General features: G+C 41.0%; 1 protein-coding gene across 3 annotated transcripts in view; it reads right to left on the reverse strand.

Annotated features, from left to right (window-relative positions):
* Positions 1 to 1,669: 1,669 nt before the first annotated feature.
* Positions 1,670 to 14,906, reverse strand: part of CADM2 (cell adhesion molecule 2) — an 871,614-nt gene continuing 858,377 nt past the window's right edge. For all 3 annotated transcript variants that reach the window (XM_064152285.1, XM_064152286.1, XM_064152284.1), the window contains 2 exons: positions 12,547 to 12,672; positions 1,670 to 9,502 (listed from right to left, as the gene is read on the reverse strand). In XM_064152285.1, the coding sequence (XP_064008355.1) occupies positions 9,384 to 9,502; positions 12,547 to 12,672 (245 nt within the window). In that variant the 3' untranslated portion in view covers positions 1,670 to 9,383. The remainder of the gene's footprint in view (positions 9,503 to 12,546; positions 12,673 to 14,906) is intronic.

Consider the following 14,906-nt stretch of genomic DNA (forward strand, 5'->3'; position numbering starts at 1 on the left):
AGGCTGGACCTCCAAGATCATCCAGTCCAACCCATCACTCAGCCCTAGACAATCAACCAGACCATGGCACTAAGTGCCCCAGCCAGGCATTGCTTGAACACCTTCAGACACAGTGACTCCACCACCTCCCTGGGCAGCCCATTCCAATGCCAATCACTCTCTCTGCCAACAACTTCCTCCTAACATCCAGCCTAGACCTCCCCTGGCACAACTTGAGACTGTGTCCCCTTGTTCTGTTGCTGGTTGCCTGGGAGAAGAGACCAAGCCCACCTTGCTACAGCCTCCCTTCAGGTAGTTGTAGACAGCAATGAGGTCACCCTTGAGCTTCCTTAGGTCATAGGAATGCTCTGCCGTCAGAGGTGCGCAATGGTACTGGGAAATCCGCTGCAAGGTGGTTCCAAACTCTTTTGGTGTCTCTCTCTCTACATCTGAGACTTGCTTCTTTGCCATAAACAAGAACCCTCTCAGAATTTCTACTTCCCTGCAGCATTTGTCTCTCTCCCTTCAAGACCAGTGGCCTTCTTGCCCTTTATAACACTCCTGCGTGGTAAATGATATAGAAAACCTTGCATAAATTCTCTAGGTCTGTCAGGAGGGCTAAGCCACTATTTAAATCCCACAGGCTTAAATGCTTTTTCAGCACTTGACCTCTTCATAAGGTTTAATTTCTCCCACAGTTAGGACAGCATCCAAAGTTGTTAGTTTGTCGGTCAGAAGGAACTATAAAGCAACGCACAGTAAGCAGTACATAACCATCTGATAAAATAGCAGGATTTGATAGTTATCTGTAAAATAGCAGTCTCTCACAGATTAATTTCTTGGATAACTGTTTAAAATCTCAGAGATAATATCCAGGCAAGAATATGCTTATAACAATTCTACTCAGGAGGGCAAAATCTGGGGGTACTGATAGATAGTAAGCTGAAGATGAGGCAGCAGTGTGCCCAGGTGGCCAAGAGAGCCAATGGCATCCTGGCCTGCATCAGGAACAGTGTGGCCAGTAGGACAAGGGAGGTTATTCTGCCCCTGTACTCAGAACTGGTCAGGCCACACCTTGAGTACTGTGTCCAGTTCTGGGCCCCTCAATTCAAGAAAGATGTTGAGGTGCTGGAAGGTGTCCAGAGAAGGGCAACAAAGCTGGTGAGGGGCCTGGAGCACAAATCCTATGAGGAGAGGTTGAGAGAGCTGGGCCTGTTTGGCCTGGAGAAGAGGAGGCTCAGGGGTGATCTTATTACTGTCTACAACTACCTGAAGGGGCATTGTAGCCAGGTGGGGGGTGGCCTCTTCTCCCAGGCAACCAGCAATAGAACAAGGGGACACAGTCTCAAGGTGTGCCAGGGTAGGGATACGCTGGATATTAGGAAGAAGTTCTTCACAGAGAGAGTGATTTGCATTGGAATGGGCTGCCCAGGGAGGTGGTGGAGGCACCGTCCCTGGGGGTCTTCAAGAAAAGACTGGCTGAGGCACTTAGTGCCATGGTCTGGTTGACTGGCTAGGGCTGGGTGCTAGGTTGGACTGGATGATCTTGGAGGTCTCTTCCAACCTGGTTGATTCTATGATTCTATGATCAGTGAACATCCCGTGGGTACAGCCACTGGTCTAAATCAACTCCACTGCCAACCTGGCAAGCACCAAGAGATCTGTTAAATGAATAGACAATTCAGAAATGTCCAACAGATAACTAAAATCAAAATTTTATTTTCTTTTTCAATAATATTCATCAGACAATTTTCTGACAAGACTTTTCTGAAAGATGAAGTGCAAATGGGAACCCTGTAAGAATGTTTAGAAGAATCGTACATGACATTTTTTAAGCGCCACTAAGTACACATTGAATACTTTGTAAGTATATAGGCATAGCAACATGCAAGTGTCATGTACCTAACATTACAATATGCATTTTGTCAAGTTATTAATGAGGAAATCAAATGAAAGAAACGTGTCTCATTGTCAGTGCAATATGTTTAATTCCCAGGGGCTCTGCTTACAGGTTAGTGGTCGTATTTCTGAACCATTCAACTCTATCCTTCTCAACGCCAGAAACAGTGTAAGAGCAAAGTACACTGGATTTTCTAAGAGAAGATCCTTACACTGACTACAGATAGATGAAGCTGTTGTAGTGGTTTCACAAATTATGCCTTATTCTAGGAAACTTCCTGCTGAACTGAAGGTTTTTCACTGTTACAACGTACCTAGCCTCAAAGTAAAGGACGCACACAGATTGCTTTATCATCGTCCTGGAAAAGAATCAAACAGCAACTCAAACGTACTTCGAAGACTTGACCTTGCTCTTCTGAAATGAATAGACATATTGTACCCAACTCTTATGGAAGCAGGACAGATATTAATCCAGTAATCCACAAATTCACTCTTGGCTCACTAGTTAATGCAGAAGCAGATGATTGCAGGTCACATTTGCACGTTTCTATAGAAGCTATACACAGGGTTAAGCAAATTTGCTTCCACTTAAAAAAAGACAACATAGGCAACTGCATATTTACTAACATTAATCAATATGCATAGAAAGGAGAGAAAGAGGAAGTGATAAGGATTCACCCAGATTTTCCTTCTCTTGACAACATAAACAGTTAATGATCATCATTGCCATTTTCTTCACAAGTTATTACTTTAAAACTCCTCCTTTGGAACCTGTTTTGAAAACGCTTCAATGTTTTCACTGTCGAGTGAGATTAAGGAAATGAGTATGTTCAGAAGCAAATAGCATCAGTGATTTTCAGCACTATGCATAAGGGCAGGGTAAGGCTGTCTGTAGTTTGTGCTGAAAAGTGAGATCAGAGCTCACGCACTGCTGGCTTGACCCTGAACACAGGGGAAGTGCTAAAGTGTTGACCCCAACAGGCCTGATTTTGCACTTGACTCTTAGGAAAAACTAAAGAAGGAATAAAAACCTTTGAAATTTTCAATAGTAGCTTAGAGGATAGCAACATTATAGAGGAAAGATTTTTTTTGTTCTTCCTACCTCCTTTCCAATTAGACCACTGCTTTTGGACCAGCAGATAAAAAGTTACTTAAGACACAAAACGTGGAGGACAGATCTATAGTAAACACAGAAGCTATGAAGATTTATTTTGTTTTGTCATCTACTGAGAGGCTCTGGAAGGCCCTACTACTATAAAGTCATCCTACTTGCTCCACAACATCTTCTGTCTGGTTGTTGAGTACATTAAACACTGCTGAAGAACACGAACATGACTTGGCAACAAGATGATTCCTATATGCTGGAAGAATTCCCTTAAGGGATGCTGGAAACACACAAAAGTTGAAGCATCCTGAGGATGTGGAGCAATAGAGAAGTGTGCTGTTAAACCATGTTTGTACCCTTATTTCCTCCTGAGTTAAAACAAGTGCAGAGTCTGGGTTAGATTCATCAATAGCAAGAAGGAACTGTGAGAGCTTCTGTCAATGTCAAGTAGACAACTCCCAATTGCTTTAGAGGTACTAGGTTGACTCTGAAAAAAAAAAAAAGTGAGAAGTCCTACTCTTCAAAAGAGTTTCTGCTCTGCTCAGTTGACATCAGAGGCTGCTGGAGCCATTTAATTTTCTCTCCTTGTTTCCAACGGCCTTTCCCTGTCCCCTACGCATTGAATGCTTTTAATGTAAACATGTCCTGGCAATAGTATGTTTAAATAAGTATGAGAAGTGTTAGGATATCTCAACAGTATTGGTATTGCATATTTAATTCAAAAGCTTGCATGTGCTTTTAAAAGTTTCTCTTCAAACTTGCATGCCTCAATGGAAAGCTTTGTGTTGCAGTTGGATTGCACATAAGCATCTAGTGCTGACTAAATACCGATGCGTTGTAGTGGGTTATTTTTAAGCTGTTTGGGATGAATCCTCCCCAGCCAGTGGAAATTGGCCCACATTTAAGGCAACAGAGTGAAGCTGATTTATACCAGCTGAGGCTGTGTCTACGTGCCCTGTTAAAAGCTCTATCCCAAAATCAGAACAGGGCAAGAATTACGAACAAAGGTAATCATTATTTTCTCTAGTTTTGACAGGAAAAAAAAACAACAACAAAACCCAAACCAAAAAAAAAAAAAAAAGAAAACCAAACCCTGGTGACCTCATTTCAAGACTACACCAAAGATTCAGTAGTATTCAAAATGCATACAAATATCTCATAGCTAGTATTCAGACTAAGAGGTAGATGTCATATTCTACGAAGAGTACAGTGTGGAATGATGCTAATAACAGTTGCTAAATCCATCTATTTACCTTTCACGCAGGACACAAAGTGGAATTACAGCAATGGCAACCACAAAAAAGGCTTCAAATACTCTTTCCTTATTTTGCTATTCTATGGTATCTGTCTTTCAGTGCATTCCTTCTGGAAGGGTATGATGAAAAGCGATGAGAAGTGAAAAAAAGATCAGTAATACAAAACTTCACGTTTACAAAATGTTTGCTTTATCAATTAAAGGCATCCTCTGCACTTTGATGGAAGCATTTTGTACTTACAATTTAAGATTACCTGGTGTTACTGAGCAAGGAGTGGAAATTCCAGGTGAGGTGATTCAGCAAAACAGGGGTCAGAAGAATGCAGCTGGCTCTCTCTCTCTTTCTCTGTTGTTCATGCTAAAAATACCAGGGCATATGGCAGCATATTTCAGCATCTTAACATACTAGGCTCCCTTGAGGACAGAAAAAAAGAGGAAACTTGTGCTGTTGAGCCAGAAATAGATTACAGAACAGTGCTGCCAGACATACAGAGTGCTGGCAGCAAAGCCATGAGCACAGTCAGTGCCTTACTTCGCCTAAAGGTGCGTCAATGGTATGTGATGGGCCTCAAAGAAATGGAAAGCAACGCTAGTGAGAATGAGGAGTGGGATAAGCATTTCTGTAAATCAGCTGTCGTTGCAAGTAGAGGAATTACACATATTGCATTAGGATATCCACTGCTTCTATATCTACCTTCCAGTTCTCTCTTGTGACTGTTGTTAGAGGTCATTCCCCCCACCCCCGGCTTGAAATAACCAAAATGCATATTATAATTACACGTTTGTCCAATATCCATACACAGCAAGTACAAGATACTTACATGTAAGTACACTGTGTTTACCTATATTTTTGCATAGTTTTTAGTGTGTACTTTGTGCCACTTAATAAAAAGCATTACTCCTTATTTTGGTTGCTGTTGTTTGCTTTTCCTCTACTAACCAGCTCATTCAATTCAAAGTTGAAGTAGCTGGCCTCTTTTTGGTACGTTCATCACAGATTACCAGTTCCTAGGAGCGCAGAGATTAGACGCTTGGAGGCAGCAGTGGGGGAAGCTGTAGCGCAAACATGAAGTTGTAAATCACCTCCTTAATTAAGAAATGCATTATTGGATTTATGGTGCTAATTTAATAAACTTACCTTTAATTTTAATGAAATTGCAAAGGTAAGGAGTCGATTTTCTTTCTTTTTTTTTTTTTTTTTTTGGTAACACTTTACAGTAAGTGGCACTAAATTACACTATTAACTGCTATGTTACAGGGAATTACATGTAACCACACTGTAAGGGTTGAAATAGCTACTGTACATGTGCGTACATGGTAACTTCAGTGCTGTTACAATCATGAATTACATAATTACAGATGATTCTCTCCTTTCTTTTCACCCAAATAGTTACATATATAGAGAGCATACCGCAATGAAAATACACAAGATGTTAACTTTCATGTCTTTTTGTTCTTTGAGAAGAGTTGGTTTTCTTCATGTATTCCTTTAGAGAGGGAGTCTCGAGTGCAAGACGAACCATCCTTAAGTAAAGTGGACATTTATTTATGTTTGGAAGTGTCCTAGCTTAAATTCTGAGCCTCAAGATTCTTTAAACCGTCTCTCAGTTGGTCAGATGACGCTAAAAGAGTGGGAGGATGCACCCCTTGTCTTCTGATGCACTGCTTTCTTGTTCAAATCATAAGCATGTTCTCGAAGCGTTTAAAAGAAAGGGGGGGGAAAAAATCTACATCAAAAAGTTTCAAAGCAATCAGTAATAGACACAGTAAACAGTACACTGGCAGAAACTAGCTACCTGATCTCGAGAAAACTACTCTGCAAGTGCATGTGGGGAAGTATGTCACATACATTTTAGCGAGGGCTGTTCCCATCCAGATCCTCCACGCATTTGCTGGGTAGTCATAAAAGCCTTATTTCAGAGCGGGATCTTGGACAATGGGAACAGACAACTGGCTTTTAGCCTACTGAATGTCCTTGGTGTTGAGCCATGGTTCTGCTTACAAAGAAAAAAAAGGAGGGATTTCTCTTCACACCTAGGATAAGAATTTAAAACTCTGAGGTCCAAGACAGGCCTGCAAAGTGCAATCCAGGTAGGATGCTTAGTGTAGGGTCTTTCGCACCTGCTTTGCAAATGCAAGAGACATCACCAGGTGCAAGATAATGGAAGATCAAATGCATAAAAAAATTAGGACTTATGAGAAGTTGTAATTGAAACCCAATGAAATAACCTATTTTAACAGTACCATTTGTAACTCTTTTTGCCAAGTTTAAATGATGTTTCTATGCCACTGGAGAAAATGGTTTGAAATGGTTACCCAAAGGCAATCTTGCTTTTGAAGGTCCCACCTGACCTTAGTTGGGTAGCGGTTCAAGTAATGACCCTATTGTCCAAGCAAGCTGGAGTTGGGAAGAATGGGAAAAAAAGGTGTGAATGCTATGCTGGTAGGGAATTCCACTTGAGCAAATAAGGCCCTCATCCAGGGAAGCACTTATTTTTAAGTATGTGAATAGTGCCTTACAGTCCAATGGAACTTCTGAAGCTGAGCATGTGCTTAAATGCTTAGTTGAGCTGAAACAAAACCTTGTCCTATGTGAAACTGTACTGTAGCTAACACAACTCACTGTTGTGTACAGGACTCTGTAACTTTTTTGGTATTAAACTGAAGGACTTCCTTTGCCAACCTTTTCTATGGGCATGTTTTGAAAGACATGAATATCTTGTAAACCTATACTAGTTTTCAATGTGTCTAGTAGCACCTACCTGGTTCTCTCAAACTACCATATTATATTAACATATTATTGCATTTTTCCACAGATGGGTATGGAGTGAACTGTAAAAACAAGCATGCAACCACATCAATGCAGACTTATTTCTTTAAAATGTCATACTGTATATGATTTATTATGTTAACACTCAACCACATCATATTATTTATGTCTGTATATTTTGAGGAAAAAAGTGCTGCTTTGACTGACGTCACCCTTCTGTCTTAGAAATCAACAAGATAAATGCTTCAACAACAACAAAAGGAAAAAAGAGACAAAATAGTCTAATATTGTCCTTAAAAGGTTTATACTCTTCTGATAAATAATCTGACACAGCACCTTTATCTTCCATTTCACCATACCAGATGATGTTCAGATTCCAAACTCTCCATTCCCCACACAAAAATAACATCCCAGGAGAAAAGTCCTTTGCATCATGCTTTCAGGCTTTACAAGTTCAGGAACCAGAGAGAAATATGCTTTTACCAAAGGTGCAAAACCTAGGAGCAAGACAAGCTCCAGCTAGACTATCTCAAGTCCTCCAGTGTATCATTTCCAAGAGCTATTACGGTAACCTTTTTATTTCATTGGAAGAGGAAATAAGCCAATGGGCTTACAGTGTTTTGTTGTCATACTTAAGAGCATGTGATTTTTTTTTCCAGCTGTCAATTACACCAAAAAAAAACCCCAAAAACAACCCAAAACCCAAAAAACAACCAAACCAAACCCAAAATTCAGAAATAATCCAAACAGGAGACTTTCACTGTGGAGCTAAAAGCATGGCAGGAATTCTCTATCATTCACGGTGACATAAGTTTGTACCTCACAAAATGCATAGACAGGAATTTAATATAAAGAATTAGTCCATTTACTGTATACACAAAACATATATCTTTTAACATTTCTATTTTTTTTTCTTCTTTTTTTTCCCTTATTTTTTCCTTTTTTTTCTTTTTTTTCTTTTTTTTTTTTAATCCTTTTTTTTTTTTTTCTTTTTTTGGCAAACCAACACAGAGAAGCAGCTTTGGAACTGCCAAATTAAAAAAAAAAACAGAGAATTTTAGCAACTCAATAGCAGTTTTTTGTTGTTTTTTTTTTTTTTTTTTTTTTTTTTTAAGGATAGTACTCAAATGTGGTTGTAATTTAAAACCTGAGGCTGTGCACTGGTTGTTAGCTTAAAACTACCTTTCCATAGAACATTGTGCTTCCATTTTATAACAAAGAAAACAAAGAAAAGAACAAGAATTAGAAAAGTTGCTGCTGAACAGTGCTAGGACATACAGACAAAAGGTACTAATACATGTTACCTACTCAGAATATTGATTTGAGTCATATAGAAAGGGATCTCAGGGACATTAGAAAATGCTTAACTTGTACTGACTTAGCTACTGCCAAAAAAAAAAAAAGTTAAATATGTATCAAATAATGTTGAATTGAATTTATTATATGCAGTATATACAGATACTAAAATGTCTCGCAGTTGTGCCCCATGTACACTTCAAATATGAGTAGGCAGGTGAGTTCATGTGAAGCAAATAAATTATCACCCCAGAAATGACTCTGAAAGATCTCTAATCTTTGCAGTCCCCGAAAGCAGTAGAAGGGCAGCACAGATTGGGTGCAAACGAAGCGCTACGATCTAACTCTGCAGGATCTGGACAGCTATTCAGAGTGTTTCTTAAACCACTGAAACATGGCACTGCTGTCGAGGGACCATTTAAACCAGAACAAAACAAAGCAAAACGGAACGAAACAAAAATCAGTGGACCCATACTAGTTTCCCCATCAAACCCAAGCACACAAGAAATTATACTAAGCAGAGTTCAGTTTGCTTTCTAGGGCATAGTTTTTCTTTTTTTTCCAAACCAAGATGCTTCTTTTGAATTACAGATAGACAGTTATAAAACTTTCTCTGGAAACCTCTAATCTTAGACTTAACATTTTTCTGTAAGTAAATTAGATCCTTACCTAATACTATTTAGTATGAATATTGTTCTATGACACACTAGCAGAGACATGAGAAAACTGAAAAGAAAAAATAAACCAAACAAAAGAGAGCTGCATAACATTTAAAAATGTAGAAAACTTGGATTAAGAAGATGATTAACATTATTAAGGCTGTATATTCAAGCACTGTATGTTAAGAGAGCAGTGGATATGAATCGTAGGCAATAAGAAATGTCCTGCTTTACGCATGATACGGGAATTAGAGAATGGTGATGTCAACAGCTGATTGTTGGCCTAAACTGGCTACTTATAGCAGGGATGCACGTTAATAAAGACAGCAGAAGGTGGCAGAAATGAATGCTGAGAAATGATAGCCAGTTTTCTCCAGCAGTCAGCCTGATAAGTAAAACTCCAAGACTCTAGCTCTGCATCTAAATGAAATACTCTTTCTTTTCCTCTGCATTCACTTGACTGCCTTCTGCATTGATAATGGCTGTGTCGGCATCAGGTGCATCTTCAGCTCCTTTTGCTTCATTTGTTAAATATGTTCCTGGAGGAATCAGTGCAGAAACAAAGAAAAAAAAATTAGGGATTTTTAATCTTTATACAACACTACAGAAATTACATTTCCAATAATACTCCAACTGCTTAATAGGTGGATAAATATTTTCACACAATCTTCGCATGCATCGTACAGGTATATGCAATTTCCTGATTTAGAATCATAGAATCATAGAATCAACCAGGTTGGAAGAGACCTCCAAGCTCATCCAGTCCAACCTAGCACCCAGCCCTAACCAATCAACTAGACATTTGTGTAAGACACATTTAGAATGTTAATACTGACAATGGACATGCATAAATTCCAATATATCCACAGTAAACGAAGGAAATAGTTTAATTAAATTCACTTTAATTGCAGTAATATTCAATGCATTTTGCAATTTAACTTCAATTGATACAATCTTGGTTATTTCATGGAATAAATATCCATAAAAACAAATCAACTATGAAGACATAGATCATCATAAATGCTTTTTCTTTTAAAGACCACAGATTGAGGCTGCAGCCAGGTGGGAAATGCTCTCTTCTCCCAGGCAACCAGCAACAGACCAAGGGGACACAGTCTCAAGTTGTGCTGGAGGAGGTCTAGGCTGGATGTTAAGAGGAAGTTGCTGGCAGAGAGAGTGATTGGCATTGGAATGAGCTGCCCAGGGAGGTGGTGGAATCGCCATCCCTGGAGGTGTTCAAGTGAAGACTGGATGAGGCACTTAGTGCCATGGTCTGGTTGACTGGACAGGGCTGGGTGCTAGGTTGGACTGGATGATCTTGGAGGTCTCTTCCAACCTGGTTGCCTCTATGATTGGTTTTGCATTTCTACTTTTTTCTTGATTTTATGTATAATTTTATTATAGCCACTTCCAAGAATTAGGAAATGGAGGTAGCTTAACTTTTTAACTTAACCCACTTACATTCTACTATCAGAGATGTTTTTTATGCTATGACTATTAGTAGGAGTAATTGTGTAGAGCAGTCAGCTTTCCCTTTCTGAAACGCACTACTTGCATTGGCATAAGATGCATAAATGCTCATTCAGGAAAGTAAAACAGACAAACTTCCTCTGGCTCATTAAAAAAAAATCTTGGTTTTCCCCATACAGCCCAACAAATTTAAACTATGCTTTTATCAGCTTATGTCTGCTAGCCATATGTTTTTCTTAATTGAAATGAAATTTAGTGAGTTCATATTAAGACTAATCCTCTCTTAATTTTTCTTTTTCTTCCTTTAGAAGGGGTGGGAATAAACTGAATTTAAATGTCCTGGAGTCCTGTGTACCCCTAAGTTCCTCTCCTGCCGTGACTTCGGGGGGAGAGGGAAAGCCGCCTGGTTCCCACCCCCTCACCTGCCCCGCAGCCGTGAAGGGGATGAGCAAAGGGGTCCTGCCCGCATGAGGAGTGCCCGTGCAGTGCCCGTGCTGGAATCGGGCTGGGATTGGCTGTGCGTTTTCACGCCTAAGGTGTGGCAACTCTGCCCTTTGTCTAGAGAGGGTATAAATACTGGGGTCTTCACACCTTTGGAGGTTCCCGCCTTGGAGTCCTCCCCTGCCTGGACGTTGGTGCCTGCCTGAGAGTTCTCCGCCCCCTCGCTCGTCTAAGCTGAATACAGAAAGCTTCAAAGGAGCTGGGATTGTTTGTCCTGGAGAAGAGGAGGCTCAGGGGTGACCTTATTGCTGTCTACAACTACCTGAGGGGTGGTTGTGGCCAGGAGGAGGTAGCTCTCTTCTCTCAGGTGGCCAGCACCAGAACGAGAGGACACAGCCTCAGGCTGTGCCAGGGGACATTTAGGCTGGAGGTGAGGAGAAAGTTCTTCCCTGAGAGAGTCATTGGACACTGGAATGGGCTGCCCGGGGAGGTGGTGGAGTCGCCGTCCCTGGGGCACTTCAAGGCAAGGTTGGACGTGGCACTTGGTGCCATGGTCTGGCCTTGAGCTCTGTGGTAAAGGGTTGGACTTGATGATCTGTGAGGTCTCTTCCAACCCTGATGATACTATGATACTATGATAACGGCTACAGCCATTGACAACCTTTGTAAGCCTAACGACCTTTAACGATCCACCTGCGACTGCTGAAAAGGGAACGACAGAGGCAGACCGCAGGAGGAAGCCTGACCGTGAGTTATTTTGGCTCAACTTTATTAGTAAGAACCCGCTATTAATTAATAGCTAAAGCCTTTTCCAACTTCTGACTTCCAAAATAGTCAGATTATTGATGGTATCCCTGTAGATACTTCTCAAGCAACTCAATCTGCTAATTAAACTAAATTAATCTTTGTATATATAGTTTTGGGGGCAGGAAAATAAAATAACTATTTTTGTATAAAATTCCCGACTCAGCCACACATTAATTCCTGCCTCCACAACATTAAACAACAGGTCTACAGTCAGAAGTTAAATCTCAAGAGGTAAGTTTTAGATTAACTATGCCTAAAAAGGAATGCAGAGAAGCTTAATCGGTGTCACCCCAGCCCTGTAATCTCTAATGGTGGGGGATGGGGACTGAAAATGAAGGCAGTGGAATTCTTAAGGTGAAATCTCTGAAGTAAAACTTGGTGTAGGAGTGAACCCCTTATTTCACTGGGATCATTGGTGAATGAGTCACTGAACTGAAATCTCAGCACCAGCTTCTAATATTATCTTCTAATTATATGCTTACAGTATTAGCTCCATTTATTAAATGAAAAGTCTTCTTCACTCTATATATATTCTGCTGACTTTACACTAGTTAAAACTATGACATCATGCAATCAAGTCTCTAGAGCGAACAGACAAGACCAAGAGGGAATCTTACATCTTAGTCTCTCTAAGTCAGTGATTTATGAGATAACCCAGATCATGCAACTAGATGTTCATTGCCTCCACCAGTCCACCACAGAAACTGGGTAAAACTCACAGAGACTTCACTTGCAACTGGACTGTGAATAGAGCTTTCCTGTCCAAATCATTTAGCAGATGGGTAAGGCAAAAGGGAATAGCACTCCCAGGTGAAATCATGCCTTGCTTCTAAAAGTCACTGAACATTCACTACATCTGTCCTACCTTTATGTCTTGCCAGGTATCGACCAAGGAGAATTATAGAACATAGCGTTACAAAGACAACTACAGCCACTATTCCTCCTATAAGAGCATGGTCAGGTCCAGTCTGTCCAGCAAAGCCATTTGGATCTAGAGGGAGAAAGAAAACGTAAAAGTAGTCCTAGAGAGGCAAAAAGGTAACAGGAAAATTCACAAGACCAAGTTTTGTACCAGTCATTCTGAAAATAGGGCATTTCCCTCTTTAATATTCAGCATGGTTATTCCCACTTTTACTACCAGTATCTTATCAACAACATAGGGCTGCTTGTATTCCCAGATTGTTAAAGCCCTGAGGACATCACAGTTATGAAAAATATTACCTTCTTCTTCTTTGGCAGAGGTTATTATATGGGAAAGGTTTCTGCTTTTGTCCTCGTTATTTTACAACTGCAAACCTGGCCATAGGTATTTATAGAAGGAAAAACAAGGAACTGAGTATTGGGGATCAGATAGCATCAGCAGAATAGTGTCTGCATAATACATAATTTATAGAACTGATTCTCAGTGGGGAACCCTTATATATTCTCTTCCTTTCATTCCTATCCTATTGCACCAGAAATAAAAAGGCAGATAAAGTGCAGCCATGCTAAGTTCCTCTGCACAGGGCTGTGTCCGCATGAATATAGTCAGATAAAGCCATGAGGCCACCTGAAAAATCATCACTCGGTCTCAAGCATCACTTTGTGAATTTACAGTGAATACTCAATTAACACCCAACGTGAGCAAAGCTGTAATGCACATAACTGTGCCTTAATGGCTGCGTTTTGCTAACTGGGCTGGGTGCTAGGAGTGCTCACACATTCACAGGCTCACAGGATGTTAGAGCTTGGAAGAGATCATCGAGTCCAACCCCCCTGCCAGAGCAGGACAATCCTATCTAACACAGATCACAGAGGAACACAGTCAGCCAGGCCTGGAAAGTCTCCAGAGAAGGAGACTCCACAACCTCTCTGGTGAGCCTGTGCCAGTGCTCTGGGACCCTTACAGTAAATAAGTTTCCCCTTGTGTTGAGGTAGAACCTCTTTTGCTGCAACTTACACCCATTGCTCCTTGTCCTATCACAGGGAGCAAGTGAGCAGAACCTGTCTCCCCCCTCCTGGCCAGCCTTCAGATACTTATAAACATTTATCTCTTCTCCAGACTAAGCAGCCCCAGGTCCCTCAGCCTCTCCTCATCAGCCATGCCCTCCAGTCCCTCAATCATCCTCATAGCCCTCTGCTGGACCCTCTCCAGCAGATCCCTGCCCCTTTTAAACTGGGCAGCCCAAAACTGAACACAGTATTCAAGATGAAGTCTCAGCAGGGCAGAGTAGAGGGGGAGGAGAACCTCCCTTGATCTGCTGGACACGCTCCTCCTAATACACCCCAGGATCCCATTGGCCTTCTCTTTTCCAGACCAAGAAGACCCAAGTCCCTCAGCCTCTCCTCATAAACCATGCCCTCCAGTCCCCTAATCATCCTCGTAGCCCTCTGCTGGACTCTCTCCAGCCAGACTCTCTACTGCCAGACTCGAGCTCTCTGTGCAGGTCATTTGCCTGTTCTGCTGCCTTCACAGAAGAGGTAATCATGGGAAACAGCACTCCTCAGGGGTAATCCTTTGGAGCGTTTGAACAATGAACCAGGAACTGTTGGCTTACCTGAAATATGCAAAAGAAGGTGAAAGTTCAGTCTCAGGATCACAGTGTGATCTTTGTTTTAATGAAAACTGTTGCTATGAAGTAATAGTAATTCTCTGGATATGCTGTTAGTATGCACTGTCTGCTGCAATCAGTCTACTCCCCCTGTTTCAAGGGCAGTTCCTTTGTGGAAGCTGTTTATATTCTACATAAAGTTTGCAAACGATTTCTTTGTTTTGTAAAAGGAAAAAGGAGGAAAAACATTTGCACAGGAGAGAGTTTAAGCCTGTAAAGATGATAGACACACCTCTGATAATGCCAGTGTGATTTTATGATGCCATAATGACATTCTGCTCACCAGGGTCATGGTATAACATTAAGATGTCTAGATTCAGTTACACACACATAGGTGTAAGTAAATATGAAGTTCTACAAATGAAACAAAAGAATCAGGCTTTCCCCTCCTTTTGTAAACTCAGGCTTACAGAAACAATGCCTTCAGGTTTGCTGCAAAAGACAGTGATGTGACCACTGTTGGAGTTCTGCTCTTCACAGTCACTGAACCATTAGACATGGTATGATGATTTGGGGGTTACCTGCCCCCCCCCCCACATTAGCTGCTTGTTTCAAAAGCCATAAATACAGGAGGTTGTAGCCAGGAGGAGGTTGCTCTCTTCTCTCAGGTGGCCAGCACCAGAACAAGAGGACA

The sequence above is a fragment of the Pogoniulus pusillus genome, chromosome 12 (genome assembly GCF_015220805.1).
Source record: "Pogoniulus pusillus isolate bPogPus1 chromosome 12, bPogPus1.pri, whole genome shotgun sequence".
Classification (NCBI taxonomy): domain Eukaryota; kingdom Metazoa; phylum Chordata; class Aves; order Piciformes; family Lybiidae; genus Pogoniulus; species Pogoniulus pusillus.